The 16,546-nt window shown below is 56.8% G+C and overlaps 1 protein-coding gene across 5 annotated transcripts in view; it reads left to right on the top strand.

Annotated features, from left to right (window-relative positions):
* Tfeb (transcription factor EB) overlaps nt 1-3,021 on the top strand; it is a 44,129-nt gene extending 41,108 nt beyond the window's left edge. For all 5 annotated transcript variants that reach the window (XM_042671827.1, XM_042671832.1, XM_042671830.1 and 2 more), the window contains exons 7-9: nt 60-135; nt 471-618; nt 2,012-3,021. In XM_042671827.1, coding sequence (XP_042527761.1) covers nt 60-135; nt 471-618; nt 2,012-2,488 — 701 coding nt within the window. In that variant the 3' untranslated portion in view covers nt 2,489-3,021. The remainder of the gene's footprint in view (nt 1-59; nt 136-470; nt 619-2,011) is intronic.
* Nucleotides 3,022-16,546: the final 13,525 nt, after the last annotated feature.

Genomic DNA, 16,546 nt, shown 5'->3' on the forward strand with positions numbered 1-16,546 from the left:
CTCCAGGGCGGGTTCCCACGCTTCTAACCGCACCCTCTGGAACCCCTTTTTGCCTGCAGTTGAGAGGAGGCGGAGGTTCAACATCAATGACCGCATCAAGGAGTTGGGGATGCTGATCCCCAAGGCCAATGACCTGTGAGCAGAGGGAGGGAGTGGTGGGGGTAGGGGGTGGGGGAAGCAGCCGGAGGGAGTATCTGCCCCCAGCCCCATTGGGTGGCCAGAGACAGGGGACTAAAGTCGCTTCTTGGAGCGACGTGTTGGTTGTTACATGTTGCTGAATCTGGAGAGCTCGGGCAGGACCTGCAAGCTTGCAAGGGCAGCAGGGCAAGGCTGCAGTCCAGGGAGGCTTCCTGGAGGAGGCACTGCCGGGAGGGAGGGCTTGGCCAGGTGTCGGGATGGTGGGCTCTGCTGGCAAAGCAGCACTGCGGTGGGCAGTGGGCGGGAGGCTCTGACCATGGTTATGACGGCAGGGACGTGCGCTGGAACAAAGGCACCATCCTGAAGGCCTCGGTGGATTACATCCGGAGGATGCAGAAGGACCTGCAGAAGTCCCGGGAACTCGAGAGCCACTCTCGGCGCCTGGAGATGACCAACAAGCAGCTCTGGCTCCGCATCCAGGTCTGGCCCTGAACCTGCACTTCCCCGGGGAGCGGTGACCCCAAGCCTGGGCAGGGGGATCGGGGGGAGGAGATGCCCCCGGTCAGGGTGTTAGGATCCGCCACCAGCAGCCTCTGCTTCCTTTAAGTGACACGTGCCAGCTGCAGATTCTGAGCCTCATTCTGCAGCCCAAGCTCGTGGCTGGGCACATGCAGAGCTGGCCCTGGCAGGCTGGCATGGCTCCCTGGGTCACGTGCCACTTCTACAAGCCAGTGCCAAGTTCCTGTTGCCCCTGACCTCAGGGAGGTGGGGAAAATGCAAACCTGCTAGTGATGCGCAGGATGGGATGGGATGGGTGGGAAGGGGGGGGAGGCCCAGCCTGCTAGGCCGAGCCTCAGGCTCTGCATCTGCGAGTTTTGATAGGACTCCTCTCTCCCTCTCCCTGTCATCCTAGCTACTCAGGAGGCTGAGATCTGAGGGTCATGGTTCAAAGCCAGCCTTGGGCAGGAAAAGCTGTGAAACTCTAGTCTCCAATAAGCTACCAGAAAGCTGGAAGTGGCGCTGTGGCTCGAGCGGACTGTAGCTTTCCAGCTTCTGTGTCTTTTTTTTTTTTTGGTCAGTCATGGGGCTTGAACTCTGGGCCTGGGTGCTGTTGCTGGGCTCAGCTCAAGGCTAGTGCTCTATCACTTTGAGCCACAGCACCACTTTTGGTTTTCTGGTGGTTCATTGGAGATAAGAGTCTCATGGACGGGCTGGGAAGGTGGCTCAGTGGTAGAGCACTTGCCTTGTATACATGAGGCCCTGGGTTCGATTCCTCAGCACCACATAAGCAAAAAAGAAAAAAGCTGGAAGTGGCACTGTGGCTCTAGTGGTAGAGCGCTAGCCTTGAGCTGAAGAGCTGAGGGACAGCGCCCAGGCCCAGAGTTCAGGCCCCACGACCGGACCAAAAAAATTAAAATAAAAAAATAAAGAGTCTCATGGACTTTTCTGCTCTGTCTGGCTTTGAACCACGATCCTCAGATCTCAGCCTCCTGAGTAGCTAGGATGGCAGATGAGAGCCACGGGCGCCCGGCCTCAGCTTCTGTTTCTCCAACATGAACAATCAAAGTCTCATGAAGGGAACCTGATGCTTATTCGTCGCTCTGGCTTCTGGTCATTTCTGTGCCTATCTAGTCTAGACAAGTCTGCTCCCAGTGAGAGCCCAGAGAGGGCGCTGGTGCTTTGCATTGCACGGATGAGTCAAGACTTGCAGCGTGGGGAGGCGCTGGTCTAGACACGCTGTCCTCTCTGCCTGCTTCAGCTGACACTTCTGTGGTGTGGGCTCACAGGGGCGGGGGGGGGGGGGCGGCTGGGGAAGGAGGCCACGGGGGGGCTGGTACCATGGTGTCCTAGTGCTCCGCCCCCTCCCCTGCAGGAGCTGGAGATGCAGGCCCGAGTGCACGGCCTCCCCACCACCTCCCCTTCCGGCATGAACATGGCGGAGCTGGCCCAGCAGGTGGTGAAGCAGGAGCTGCCTGGCGAAGAGGGCCCGGGGGAGGCGCTGATGCTGGGGGCCGAGGTCCCCGAGCCTGAGCCGCTGCAGGCCCTGCCTCCCCAGGCCCCGCTGCCCCCACCCGCCCAGCCCCCGTCGCCATTTCATCCCCTGGACTTCAGCCACAGCCTGGGCTTTGGGGGCGGGGGTGATGGCCCCGCGGCCTACCCCGACCCCCTGGGGCCAGAGCACAGCTCCCCATTCCCCAGCCTGTCCAAGAAGGATCTGGACCTCATGCTCCTGGACGACTCGCTGCTCCCGCTGGCCTCCGACCCCCTCTTCTCCACCATGTCGCCCGAGGCCTCCAAAGCCAGCAGCCGCCGGAGCAGCTTCAGCATGGAGGAGGGCGAGGTGCTGTGACTCAGCGCCCGCCCCCCCGCGGCCTGCTCCATGTGTGAAGTAGCCGGCCCTCCGCCCTCGCCCCCCTGCGGGCCTCACGGGACTGGGGGCCTCCTCGGCAGCACCCGGGGCTCAGCACCCCCTCGGGTCACCCTGTCCTCGGGGCTGGCTGGGAACTGGCTCTCAGCCGACTTCTGGAGGTGACAATGACAGGGAAGTGGGGGGCTGGGGCAGGCTAGGACTTAGCTCCTGGCGGGAGAGTCCATCTTCTGAGCCTGAGCCCCTTCCCCCACGAAGCCCGGGAGGAGCAAGGGGTTCCGGACGAGCCCTCCCTGACGCAGCTGCTAGTCTGCAGGTGCCCAGGCTTGCCTTCTAGGGGTGACAACAAGCCTGTCCCCCTGCCTGGTACTCCCCCGCCCCTCCCCCTTTGGTGCTAACAGCTCTCCCCTGGGTGGTGTGAGGGGTTCGGGTTCGGGGTTGAGCGCGGGACCGCTGCGGAAGAGCAGCTCCCTCCAGCCCCCACGTTGTGCCTTTAGTAAACACTGTGCTTTGTACCTGCTTGTCCTGTCTCTCTGCAGTGGGCTGGCACCAGCGCACTCGCCCCGTGAGCCTCTTCCCGGGCTCAGACTCCAAATGTTCCTTGAAGCAGATTGGGAAGGGGTGCAGAGAGAAACCCCAGATCTTCAGCTCTGTCCGTGCGTGTGCTGCCTCCTTAAGGCCACAAGATGGCGCTGTAGCCACACTGGTGTGCGCCTGCCGCTGGGCCTAGGAGAGGGGGGAGGATTTGGGGCGGGAGTGGCTCTCCTTGGGCACTATGGTCAGATTGCCCCTGCCCTGTTCTAGTGACTTCTTTCTCGAGACACCCTAGTGGGGTGCGGTGGCCAGCCTCCTCTCCCACTGGGGGCCTGGGGCAGGGCAGGCTTCCTGGAATGCTGGGCTGTGTTTGGGGTGGGGGGAGGCCCCACGTTAGCATGGAGGAGGCTGGAGCACAGGGCGCCGTGCGGTCCCCTCCCAGCACTCTGCGTGGCCTGGCCGTGGGAGCCGAGCAGGTCCTCTGCTCCAAGGTTCTGGGAGGTTGGGATTCTTCCCAGGCTGGGGACATGGGCTGGGGCTGCAGGGGCGCCCAGCGGAGGCTGAGCCCCAGAAACTAGCCGGAAGAGGAGATCTCTCAGCTTTGCCCAGGTCCCTCCTGACTTTCTAGAGACCAAAATGGCTTCCCTGTCTACAGGACCTTGAGAGGCTAAAGAGGCCTAATTAAAGAAAAAAAAAATCTCAGGATGGAAATGGTTGAGGGCAAGGGCCTGTGCAGAGGAGGAAGGTGGAATCCACGCTGGAGGAAGCAGCGGGCGCAGTGGTGGGCTGGCCCGGCGGGCGGAGGCTGTGGGATTCAGGCCAAGGTCACATGGCGTCCTAGATGACCTTGTCCAGCCTGAGCCAGCCAGGGCCCCAGGCTCCTTGAGACGCCAGGTCCCAGCCCACTGCCCGGGAAGCCGGTCCCCCAAGGGCAACCCCCCCCCCCCCCCCGGGTCGAGCCCTGGCAGGTTGGAGGGATTCCTGCAGATCCTGGACTGGGCAGTGGAGAAGGGTGGTGTCCGGAATCTGCGCCCATCCTTGTGGCTGTTGAGGGCTTCTTGCTACCCTACTTGGCTTCCCCTTCACCCTGGCGACTTGCTCAGTGGAGGGGAGGGTTGCCCCGCCTCTTCAGGGGGGCTCTTCGGGGCCAACGCGCTGTCCTCCCTTCCCCAAACTGCCTGCTGGTCCCTTCCAGGTCCCTGGGTGCCCTCAGCCTGGGGCGCAGGTTCTGGATGACACATGGCAGCACCCAGGTGTGAGGGGAGTTCTGTCCACAGGAGGGCGCCCGAGGTCAGGCCCAGGCTGCCACCTGCCCAGGCGGGTGGCGAGCATTGCAGGCTGCCTGCCACAGTGGCTGCCACCCTGCCTGGGGGAACCTCCAGCACTTCAACAGGCCACTGGACAGTGTGTTATCTGGGACTGGCTTGTGGCAGGAGCAGACCCAGGTCTCCAGCATCGCCCTGGTTAGGGCTGGCTCTCATTAAGTAACAATTCATCTTCCATCTCTCCTGGGCATGTGGCGGACAGTACTTTCCCAAGTGTGAGGTCCACGGAAGAATTATTAAGGAGTGAGTGGGCTGTGAAGCAGGGAGGGCCTGTCCAGGCTCCTCATGGGGGAGAGGGGGCGCGGCTGAGTTCCCGGGGACAAAAATGGGATGGGGTCTTGGAAAGGGCTGTAGCTGCGCCAAGGCAGGAGCCCAGGTGCTGGAGGGCAGGGCTCGAGAGAGAACGCACTGGCCTCAAAGGCTTCAGCCCCAATTGCTGTGTCTGTGCAGCTGGTCTCTCCCCTAGTTCCTACAGAACTCCAGACCAGGCAGCTCTGCATTTCCAAGTTCATCTCCCCCACCATCTTGGAGGGGTAGCCAGATTCCAGAATGTTCTGTTTGGCACACATAGCCATTACACACATGCACGTATGCGCATGTGCTAGACTTGGGCCTGGGCACTGTTCCTGAGCTCTTTTGCTCAAGGCTAGTACTCTACCACTTGAGCCATGCTTCCACTTCTGCCATTTTAGCAGTGAATTGAAGATGAGTCTCACAGACTTTCCTGCTTGGGCTAGCTGCAATCTGTGAGCCTCAGATTTCAGCCTCCTGAGTAGATTACAGGCGTGAGCCTCTGGTGCTGGGCTTCATTGCTTCCTCCTCTTTTAAGTAGATTCTTCCTTTACTGTTTAAGAAGAGAGTCTGAGACACAGCCGTGTGTGTTCCCAGCACACACACACACACACACACACACACACACACACACACACACACAGCCTCAAGTTCAACGCTCTTTCAACCTGCCCTGCCTCCCCCCCTCCCCCAGCCAGTGAGAAGAGCAGCTAGAGAAGACCCTTGGATTCCCCTCCTGCCCCACCCCCAGGACCCCTGGCCCCCAGAACCCCAGCTTCCATCCCCTCCCCGTCTCCTCCAGCTCATCTTTTTTCTTCGCTCTCTTTTTCTGAGGGGGGCAGTGGAATTTATACAATATTTAAGCAGCCCGAGCCGGGTCCGGGAAGATATTATTAATGTAAAAGGGACAGGCTGCAAATGCTTTCGGACCTGGTTACAATTAGAGGGTGATTTTTCTAAAGGTCAATGAATTCAGATAATATCCACAGGGGGGAGAGAAGTTTAATACCTTTTTAGTGAATTAATTAATTATAATATTATATCGGCTTGGGGTTCTTTTGCAGAGTGATTAAGGGAGCGATCTGTCTTCTGTGTGCCTGCCACTACGCAGGTGCAGACGCTGCCGCCGGGCTGGGGTGCAGGCCTTTCCTCTCCCCTCTCCCCTCTCCCGGCCGCCATGGTGGGGGGCCGCTGTGTGGTGATTGCTCTGGCCTGAGCCCCCAGGCCAGGCCGTCCACCCGCTGCCCACTGCCCACTGCCGTGTCACCAAGCCTCACACTGCAGTGGCCCAAAGAACCAAGATGTGGGCTGTGGCCTCCTTTACGAGTGGGGAAACTGAGCCCCTTGGGCTCCTGCAGGGATTGCTGGAGCTAGCTGGAAAGATCTAGAAGAGAAGGGCTCCACCCACCTCCTAAAGCAGGCCTGTGACAAAGACCCTTCACTGGCCAGAGGACGGCGGTGCCGGGGTCCCCCCCCATCCTGCTTGGAGAACAGCTAGCTCAGGGTGTGCGCTGCCTAATTCACCCCAGGATACTGAAGACACCCCGGGACATGGGCTAGTGGGCCCAGTTGCGCCCCCTGGAGCGACCCACGTGTGGAGCCAGGAGAGGCGCTTTCCTCCGCGGCTGCCACTGGCGTGTCCCCAAGCAGAGGCAGGCCGCCATAGCCCTCTCCAGCACCCCCCAGTACCCCCCACCTCTGAGCAATGCCAGAGGGGCGGCCCCACCCCATTCCTTTGTTCCTGGACAGGAATCCTCTCTCCACTGGAGCAGCACCAGGAGCAAGTCCCAGGGGCGAGGTTGTAAGGCCGAAACTGTGGCCAGGCACGGAGGCGGACAGACAGAGGTGACCTTGAGCTGAGGGGCCTGGACAGCAGGCAGGCGGAGGGGGGGGCCTGTAGGGGGGAGGAGGGAGAGCTCCAGGTCTGTGGGTGAGAGGCATGCCGGGAGTAGCGGTAGATGAGGCTCAGGCTTGCTAAGTAGGAAACTTTGGGGCAAGGCCACCCCCCGTGGAGCAACTATGGCAAACAGACAAGCTCTGATGCCCATCTTGGAAGTATACCTGTAACCCCAGCACTCAGGAGGCTGAGGTGGGAGGATTGGGGTTTGAGGTCAACCTAGGCTACATAGTGTGTCTCAAAAAAGAAAAAAAGTAAATAAAAGGAAACGAAAAAGTGGGCTGTGCCAGGACTCTGTGCCTCCGTTTCCCCATCTGCCCTAGAAATGGCAAAAACGCACCTCCTCAAGTGAAAGGAGTAATCTGAACACTTTCTAGAACATCCTCACCTCCGCACGACCCTCTCAAGAGGTGGTCAAGCCTTCTGTCTCCCCTTGCACCCCTAATTCTTTATCCTGGGGTCCTTTGGGGGAAGGCAATAGATAGTTTCCTCCTGTCTCTGCTCCTTCTGCCTTTCCCCACTGCCTGCCTCTGTCCCTCTCCTCCCTGGGTGCCCCTCCCCCACCGGCCGGGGAGGGCCTTCCCATTGTACTATCTTTGGGCCCTAAATTAAAATTGATGACATCTTGAAATGAGCAGTGAGGGTAATTTTGCTTCTGAGCCGGGATGCTAATGAGGCCCCTTAATGGTGCAAACGCTGAGCTGACGGGTCGTGTGTCACGCGCGGCGGCGAGGGGGGTAATGGCCACGGTAAGTGCCGGTAATTACACCCTGTCTCCATGTATTTTGGCAGGCCTGGTGGGAGAGCCGGGGCTCAATCACCGTCGGAGGGGAGCGCCCCCTCCATCCGCGGCAGGACTGACAGCCGGAGACAGCCCCCTCCCCCCTCCAGCCAGGCCCCTCCCCCTCCAGCCCCACCTAGAACGAGTCTGGGGCTTCGTTCTCTAGCCCCCCCCCAAACACGGTATGTAAGTATGTACCAGAGGCTCCTACGCCCAGTGAAGCCCCCATTTCTCACATCCACAGCCGGGGCGGCCCCTCCCCTGCAGCCTCTGAAACACACGGCTCTGCGTACTCGCCCCTTGGGGCCTGCACACCTCCCTGTGCACACGGCCGCAGCTTCCAATAGCGCCTGTGTGCCACTGCCAGCTCTTGTCTGCACACCTGTCTTTTAGTGGGGGGAGGAGGGGTCACAAATTCAGGCCCTGGGAGATGTCCCTGAGCTGTAAGGCTGGTGCTTTACTACTTTATCCACAGCTCCACTTCCAGCCTTTAGATGGTTAATTTGTTTACTTTTCTTTCTTTTTTCTTTTTCTTTTTGTCAGTCGTGGGGCCTGAACTCTGGGCCTGGGCGCTGACCCTCAGCTCTATCACTGGAGCCACAGGGCCATTCCGGCTTTTTCTGTTTCTGGGGTGCTGAGGAATCGAACCCAGGGCCTCATGCATGCAAGGCAAGCACTCTACCACTAGGACACACTCCCAGCCCCACAGATGGTTAATTGGCGAGAAGCGTCTCACAGACCTTCTTGCTCAGGCTGGCTATGAACTACAATCTGCAGATCTCAAAGTCCACCGGCGCCTGAGTATCGGTAACCTTCTCCTTTGATGAGGCCGACACTCGGCCTCTGAACCCAGATCACAGCGCTGGGGAGCGGCAGAGGCAGGACTGGAATTCAGCTCTGCTTTCTGTCCACCTTGCCCCTTACACCTGCCCGTGCATAAACGCACACATGCACAGGCATGTGTCACGTACAGATGCACAGATGTCCTCTGTGCACCCAAGTACATACACACACAGGGCACCCACCTAGGGTACTGGGCATGCCCACACTGATGTAAACACACATGCATAGGAGCACCTAGCACCGTGAGCAGAACGCCACAGAGAAACGCACAGCAGCTTGGGGACCCTGCGGACGGCCTCTACCAGCTCCTACATCTCTTACTTCTTTTGTTTGCTTCTCTCTCTCTCTCTCTCTCTCTCTCTCTCTCTCTCTCTTTCTCTCTCTCTCTCTCTCTCGGACAGAACCCAGGGCCTCTCATGCCAGGCAGGCACCAGGCCACACCCCCAGCCCTCACTGTTGTTAAAGCAGATGACACAGCCACACAAAGGAGGGTGGTGCCCACCCCCACAGCGTGCCCCTGCAGCTCCCACGCTGGGCACACACGCGCACGCATGCACGCACGCACGCATGCACGCACACACGCACGCACACATGTGTACTGCTGTCCTGCGAGGCCTCGGCGCTGCCTCTGTGTAACCCGCAGCCCGTGGACACGTCACGGCACACATGTGGCACATGTTAGGGACCCACGCCACCGCACTGGTGACAGTGAACACCCCACAGGGTCCTCCAGCCCTTGTCACCCATGTATTCTGCCCCCCGCACTGCATCTATCAATCCTAGGATGATGGTAGAGGTCAAAAGCACAGATTTTGGTGTCTGGCTGCTCGAGTTCTGGGTCATCTCCATTGCTGTTGGCTGTGCTTACCTCTGCCTCAGTTTCCCCTGTCTGTAACGTGTGTCTGTCCACAGGAAGGGCTAGATGAGCCAGGCGGCTGGGGAGACAGCAGGATGGCCAGTGAGGATGGATGATCTAGGGAGAGAACCTGCCTCCTGCTTTGGAAGCCAAGCAGGGCTGTGTGTCTGTTCATCACCCGGCTCGGCTCCCTGAGGGGCCAGAACAGGCCAGAGGGAAAAGGCAGCCTGTGTAGGGGGCTGGGACTTGAACCTTCTGAGCTAGAGGAGGGGTGGCTCGGGCATCTTAGAAGCGTGGCCACTTCCGCTCTCAGCTGGGCTGAGCCCTGGGCTCCTCAAATCCTGTAGCCCTGACTCGGTGGGGAAGGGCTTGAGGGAGGCAGATGGAGGCAGTCTGATCAGAGGCGCCCCCTATGGTAGAAGTCATTATTACAGCTGCTCCCCGGGTCATGCCCCTCCCGCCAAACCATCAGAAGCTGACACTGTCAGCAGCTGGAAATGCACCAATGAATTCAGTTAATTTTATCTAACTGGTATCATTGTTTACTTAGTCTAGACTGTGCTGGGGCTCGAACCCAAGGCCTCGTGTGTGCCAGGCAAGCACCCCACCCATGAGACACATTGCCCCATCTTGTGTTTTCCGAACACAGAGCCTGCTTTATGCTCATGTTGCATAGCTTGTGGACACATGCAGTTAGGCATTTTGTAGATTCAGCGAGAGGTGAAAATATAAAACCTCTGCCGAAAAACTCTGTCATACAGTGCATGACAGAGAGTTGATCATCTCCTTTTCTGACAGTAGGGCTGCCTGGCAGAGCTCTGCAGGAGGGTACCACACTATATATCGCTGGCCTAGGACAGGGGGAATGAGGCCCAGGGTGGTGGTACAGGCCTGTAATCCCAGCAATGTGGGAGTTACAGGTAGCCAAGGTCAGCCCTGGGCAAAAGGCGGGAGACCCTATCTGAAAAGTAATTAAAGAAATAAAGGCTGGGGCTGGGAAGGTGGCTCAGTGGTAGAGCACTTGCCTTGCATGCCTGAGGCCCTGGGTTCAATTCCTCAGCACCACATAAGTAAAAAGAAGAAAGTCGAAAGTGGCGTTGTGGCTCAAGTGGTAGAGCGCTAGCCTTGAGCTGAAGAGCTGAGGGACAGCGCCCAGGCCCAGAGTTCAGGCCCCATGACCGGACCCCTCCCCCCACCAAAAAAAAAATAAAAAATAAAGGCTGAGCCAGGTGTCCGTGACTCACACCTGTAATCCTCACTACTGAGGAGGCTGAGATCTGAGGATTGAGGTTCAAAGCCAGCACCACTTCTGGCCTTTTCTATATATGTAGTACTGAGGAATCGAACCCAGGGCTTCATGCATGCTAGGCAAGTACTCTACCACTAAGCTACATTCCCAGTCCAGTCCGTTAATTGGAGACTTTTATCTCAAATTAACCACCAAAAAGCAGGAAGTGGTGCTGAGGCTCAAGTGGTAGAGCACTAGCCTTGAGCTGAAGAGCTGAGGGACAGCGCCCAGGACCAGAGTTCAGGCCCCACAGCTGACAAAAAGAAAAAAGAGGGGCTGGGAAGGTGGCTCAGTGGTAGAGTGCTTGCCTTGCATGTATGAGGCCCTGGGTTCAATTCCTCAGTGCCACATAAGCAGAAAAAGCTGGAAGTGGCGCTGTGGCTCAATTGGTATAGCACTAGCTTTAAGCTTAAGAGCTGAGGGACAGCGCCCAGACCCAGAGTTCAGGCCCCATGACTGGCAAAAGAAAAGAAAAGAAAAGAAAAAAGGCCCAGTGATTCACACCTAGCTACTCAGGAGGCTGAGATGTGAGGATCAAGGTTTGAAGCCAGCCCCAGCAGAAATGAGACTTTTCTCCAATTAACCAGAAAACCAGAAGTAGAGTTATGGTGCAAGTGGTAGAGCACTAGCCTTGAGCAAAAGAGCTCTGGGACAGCGCCCGGGCCTTGAGTTCAAGCCCCACAACTGACAGAAAAAAATCAGAAGCGCATTCCTTTAGAACTCAGTGCAGCCCCCGGAGAGGTGGGGTGTCTGTATCTGCACTATCATGCTGAAGGGCAGCTGGCTTCAGGCCAGGACAATGTGACCCACTCTGGCTGTTTTTGGCCTCTGTCCCCACAGGTGCCTTTGCTGCTAGGGCCTGGGAAAGGGGGGGGGGGGGCGCCGCTGCCTAATGAACAATTAGTGTCTGCTGCGTGGCTAATCATGTGGTTCCATGTAATTAAGAAGTTAATTAGTGCTGTGTCAATTCAGGTTTAATTAGTCCCCTCTTCAGACAAGCCTGGAAGACCCTCCTGCTGGAAATTTCTGGAAAGTGAAGGACGGCTGCTATTCCACCAGTGGATTTTGAAGTGCATCTGGTCAGCTTGGGGAAGGCGGGGGGGGGGGGGGGGGGGGGGAGGGGTAAGGTTACAGGGGTGGGGGGGGATGAGATTACAGGGGGGGTGAAGTTACAGGGGTGGGGGATGAGGTTACAGGTGAGATCCTGTTCTTGCTTCTACTGGGCTCTGATTGGCTCAGCTTGGAGCCGTCTTCCACCATCTCCCACCTCCCTCCTGCCCTCAGCCCCCAGGGCAATGGCCACAGACCCCCGTGGGACCTCAGGGATCAGCCAGCCTCCTCAGCCCAGCCTCCTCTCCTGAGCTTCTCTGCCCACCCCAATAACTCAGTCCACACCAGGCTGGAGATGCCACCTCCGACCTTCTGCCCTTGTTTCTGAGCTTTCCTACTTACCTCCAGACTTCTGGATCCAAACAGCTGCTCTGCGAAGCTGTCCCCAACCCCTCGGTTCAGAAGGGTGCCCCCCATGTTTATAGTAATGCAGAAAACAAAGGCAGACAGAGACAATGTCTCCTGCCTAGTGGCACCCCTGCCTAGTGGGCAGGAAGGCGATTCTGGGCTCTGGACAGGGACGGGCCCATCAGCAGGGGTCATGTGGGAAGCGCTCACTGGGTGTAGATGGGGTCTCTGGGGTCAGCCTTGTCCATGCAGCTCAGCTGTCATTTCTGACACTCTGTGGATGCTGGACCCTGGCCTGGTCCAGGGACAGCGAGAAGACCAAGTCTGGTGTATGTTGTGGTAAACAAGCCCTGGCGGTGGGGGGGGGGGCACGGGCACAGAGGTACCACCTCAGGGACTGGTGGAGGAGCCAGAAGGGCTGGCTGTTGGGGGAGGGGAAGCCAAGGATTTGGTGGGAAGAGGGGGACGAAGGAAATGAACTGAGTTAATTGTTCCCGTTTGACAACTTTTTCTAATTAGGGACCAATTATGTCCTCAGGTGCCTAATTGGGGTCCTGGTAGATTCTCTAATTTGCTAGGTAATTATTGGCCAGTAATTCCACCAGCAAGAAACTGGGGGAAGAATGATGTGATCATAACATTTAAGTTTTTCTCGGCTGGGGGGGAAAGGGCTTTGCCCAGAAAATAATCTGGGTACTCCTCCAGTAACAAGTTCCTCCCCGCTCCACCTCAAATGTGTCTGCCCCTCTCCCTGCTCTGGGAGCTTTCTAGATGGCCAGGATATGGGGACACTATGATTTTGCTTCTCCGGTACCCATCAGGCTTTTTTGTTGTTGTTGTGCCAGTACTGGGGCTCTAACTCAGGGCCTGGGCTCTGTCCCTGAGCCCTCTCTGTGATCAAGGCTAGAGCTTTACCACTTGAGCCACGGCACCATGTCTGGCTTTTTCTGTGTATGTGGTGCTGAGGAATTGAACCCAGAGCATCATGCATGCGAGGCAAGCACTCTACCACTGAGCCACCTTCCCAGCCCTCCGCTCCCAGTATTTTTTTTTGCTGGTTATTTGGGGATGAGACTCTTACTGACTTTCCTGTCCAGGCTAGCTTCCACTCACGAACCTCAGATCTCAGCCTCCTGAGTAGCTAGGATTACAGGCACCCGGCTGCATGCTCTTCCCTTGTGAGGTTGTCGGTGCAGATTCCACTGCAGCAGGTGTCTCTGAGCTCTCCAGCACCCAGCCTAATCACGGGGGAGGCCGAAGGAGCTTGCAGCTCCCAGCTCTGAGAGCCAATCACTCCCTCCAGTGGCTTAAGCTAGTTTGCACCAGATTGCTGTCACTAGCCTGGCAGATGTGGAGTTCTCTGGATTCCTCCCAGCAAAGCAGGAGGACATGACAACCCATCCCTTCCTCCCGTGAGAATTGATGCCTGGACCAGTCAGCTGGCTTTTGCTACAAACAGAAAACCCTATTAAAGCAGGCTGGGTGATAGGTAGGGTGGTTCCAGGCTGGCTCTCGAAGAACAAACATTGCCTTTCTTTCTTCTTATGTTTTTGGCGGTACTGGGATTTGAACTCGGGCTCCTGTGCTGGCCAGGCAAGTGCTCTGGCACTAGCTCACACCTCCAGCCCATGGTGCTTTAGGTGATTTCTTCAGCTAGTCTTGCTGTTTTGCGCAGCCAGTCTTAGACTACTGTCATCGCATCTTTTAGAAACTGGGATGGCAGGTGCCCCACCATGCCCAGCTTGTCTTTTGACATAGGGTCTTAGGAACTCTGTGCCCAGCTTGGCCTTGAACGTGGATCCTCCTGCTCTTTACCTCCTAAAATGCTGGGCTTACAGGTGTGAGTGGACACACCCCATCCAGATATGGCTTTCTTTCTACTCCGGAATATTTGGGGAGTTGTCTTACCCTCTTAGCTGTGCACACCTCATCGTCCCAAGATGCTCTTTCGGTCTAGGTTATGGGCAGAGCACAGTAGGAGCAGAATGAGGTCCATCCTTTGCCTGAAGCCGCTGATGACTTATCCTCATTCTCCATTGGCCAGGATAGTGTCACATGATGGTCCCCAATCCAATCACTGGCAAGGAGCAGAAGCCAGCTTTAACCAATCATGGTTCTTGCCTTGGAGCTGGGTGGGCTGTCCTTAAACCTCTGGCTGGGCTAGTTAGAAAAAGGGAAGTGGAATGGCCCTGGGGTAGGATAGCACGGACAGCTGGCTGTTTCTTAGCAGCCATCTCCGCTTCTCTGTTATGGTAGAAACATTGGCTGGTGATTCACGCCCATAATCCTGGCTACGCAGGAGGCTGAGATCTGAGGATCGCCATTTGAACCCAGAGGTAGTAGGAAAATCCAGGAGACTCTTACCTCCAGTTAATCCACAAAGAGCTGGAAGCGACATTGTGGCTTGAGTGGTAGAGTGCCAGCCTTGAGCAACAAAAGCTAAGGGACAGGCTGGGAATGTGGCTTAGTGGTAGAGTGCTTGTCTAGTGTGCATGAAGCCTTGGGTTTGATTCCTCAGTACCACATACACAGAAAAAGACAGAAGTGGAACCATGGCTCAAGTGGTAGAGTGCTAGCCTTGAGCAAAAGAAGCTCAGGACAGTGACCAGGTCCTGAGTTCAAGTCCCAGAGCTGGCCAAAAAAAAAAAAAATAAGCTAAGGGTCAGTGTCCAGTTCCTGAGTTCAAGTCCCAATACCAACACACACACAGAAATTTTGGCTGAGCATCCTGTCATGAAGAAGGAAGACTCCACTTGAAGCCTCCTTGTAGCTGACTGTGACCAGTGGCTAAATTCTGGGCAGTGGGAAGTTAGAATATGTTCCAGCAGCTTCCAAGAAACTGCTTTAAGAAATCTATGCATTGGGGCTGGGAAGGTGGCTCAGTGGTAGAGCGCTTGCCTTGCAAGCATGAGGACCTGGGTTCGATTCCTCAGCACCACATAAACAGAAAAAGCCGGAAGTGGCACTGTGGCTCAAGTGGTAGAGTGATAGCCTTGAGCTGAAGAGCTGAGGGACAGTGCCCAGGCCCAGAGTTCAGGCCCCATGACCTGCAAAAAAAAAAAAGAGAAATCTATGCATTGGCTGGGTGCCAGTGGCTCACACCTGTAATCCTAGCTTACTCAGGAGGCTGAGATCTGAGGATCATGGTTCAAAGCCAGCCAGGTCAGGAAAGTTCACGAGACTCTTATCCCCAATAAATGACCAGAAAACCGCAAGTGGTGCTGTGGTTCAAGTGGTAGAGCGCTTGCCTTGAGCTGAAGAGTTCAGGGACAGTACCCAGGCCCAGAGTTCAAGCCCACAACTGACAAAATAATAATAATAATAATGAAATCTCTGCATGAGCCCTGGCTCTGTTCCCCCCAACCCTACCCCATTTGCTATCTGGCCTTGAACTATGATCCCCTGATCTCCTCCTCCCAAGTTGTTTTGTTTTGTTTTGGTCGTGGGGATTGAATTTAGGGCCTGGGTGCTGTCCCTGAGTTCTTTTGCTCAAGGCTAGCTTTCTTCCACTTTGAGCCACAGCTCTACTTCTGGTTTTCTGGTGGCTCAATGGAGATGAGTCTCACAGGGACTTTTCTGCCGGGTCTGGCTTTGAACTGTGATCCTCAGATCTCAGCCTCCTGAGTAGCTAGGATTACAGGCATGAGCCTTTGGTGCCTTGCTTTTTCTTTTTGAGATAGGGTCTCACCTGTGTAGCCTGGACTAGCCTCAATCTCATGATCCTCCTTCCTGAGCCTCCTGAGTGCTTGGATGACAGGCATGCAGCACCACCTGGCTCCACTCAAGCAGACGGTGCAGGAGTAGATGTGCAGATATCACACTGTCCCGGGGTGGAGTGAGAGGCTCGGGTGTTTCCTGAAGCGGAAGGGTGGAAGCAGCAGCTCTTCTCCTCAGCTTGGAGGAAGTGGGGATTCTCAATACACTGTGCAGCAGGCCACAGCGTGTGAGGAGTGAGTCGCAGCCTTCAGAGCGGGTTGCCATGGAAGGATCTGGAAGGGCCCTCTCTTGCTTGCCACGGGAGTTAAGCAAGCAGAGGAGCAGTGCCTGAGCAGGGCAGCATCTGTCTGTGGGATTTGTTCCGCAGGCTGGCAGAGGCCGGCCTGTAGGCAGAGAGCGCAGGTGGGGACAGGCCCCGTGGCAGCCCCGCCCCCTTCTCCCTGCTGCTCCTCGTGGGTGGGGCAGAGGCTGGCCAGCTCTCTGCCCTCAGTGTCTCTGAGGGAGGAGCAGCTGCTGTCCCTGAGAGCCCCCCACTCCCCCCCAGCCAGGCAGGCTGAGGGCCAGGAAGTGGAGGAACTCCCCTGGGAATGGGCCACCCCATGGACTGCCCCAGGCCCTTGGGAGGGACACGTCCCATTGGTCTGTGCTCCCGTGGCCCTTGGCAGTGACCTGTTGATCACACAGGCTCTTTGGGCTGCCTTTCCTTCCAGACCCATGCCCCATCTCGACTTAGGTTTGTTTTCTTTTTCTGATGCCAGTCTTGGGGCTTGAGCTCCGGGCCTGAACACTGTTCCCGAGCAATTTAGCTCAAGGCTAGTGCTCTACACTTGAGTCACAGCGCCACTTCAGAGAGAAAGAGAGAAAGAAAGAAAGGAAGAAAGGAAGGAAGGAAAAAAGAAAGAAAAGTCTCTTGGATTTGTCTGCTCTGGCTGGCTTCAAACCTTGATCCTTCAGATCTCTGAGTAGCTAGGATGACACTGTAGCCCTTCTGATGCCTTTTGTGTTGAATTGAATCCATTCGCAGCTACCCAGCGTGTGGCATCAGACAAG

Source organism: Dipodomys spectabilis, unplaced genomic scaffold, assembly GCF_019054845.1.
Source record: "Dipodomys spectabilis isolate Male_0828 unplaced genomic scaffold, ASM1905484v1 ptg000669l, whole genome shotgun sequence".
Taxonomy (NCBI): domain Eukaryota; kingdom Metazoa; phylum Chordata; class Mammalia; order Rodentia; family Heteromyidae; genus Dipodomys; species Dipodomys spectabilis.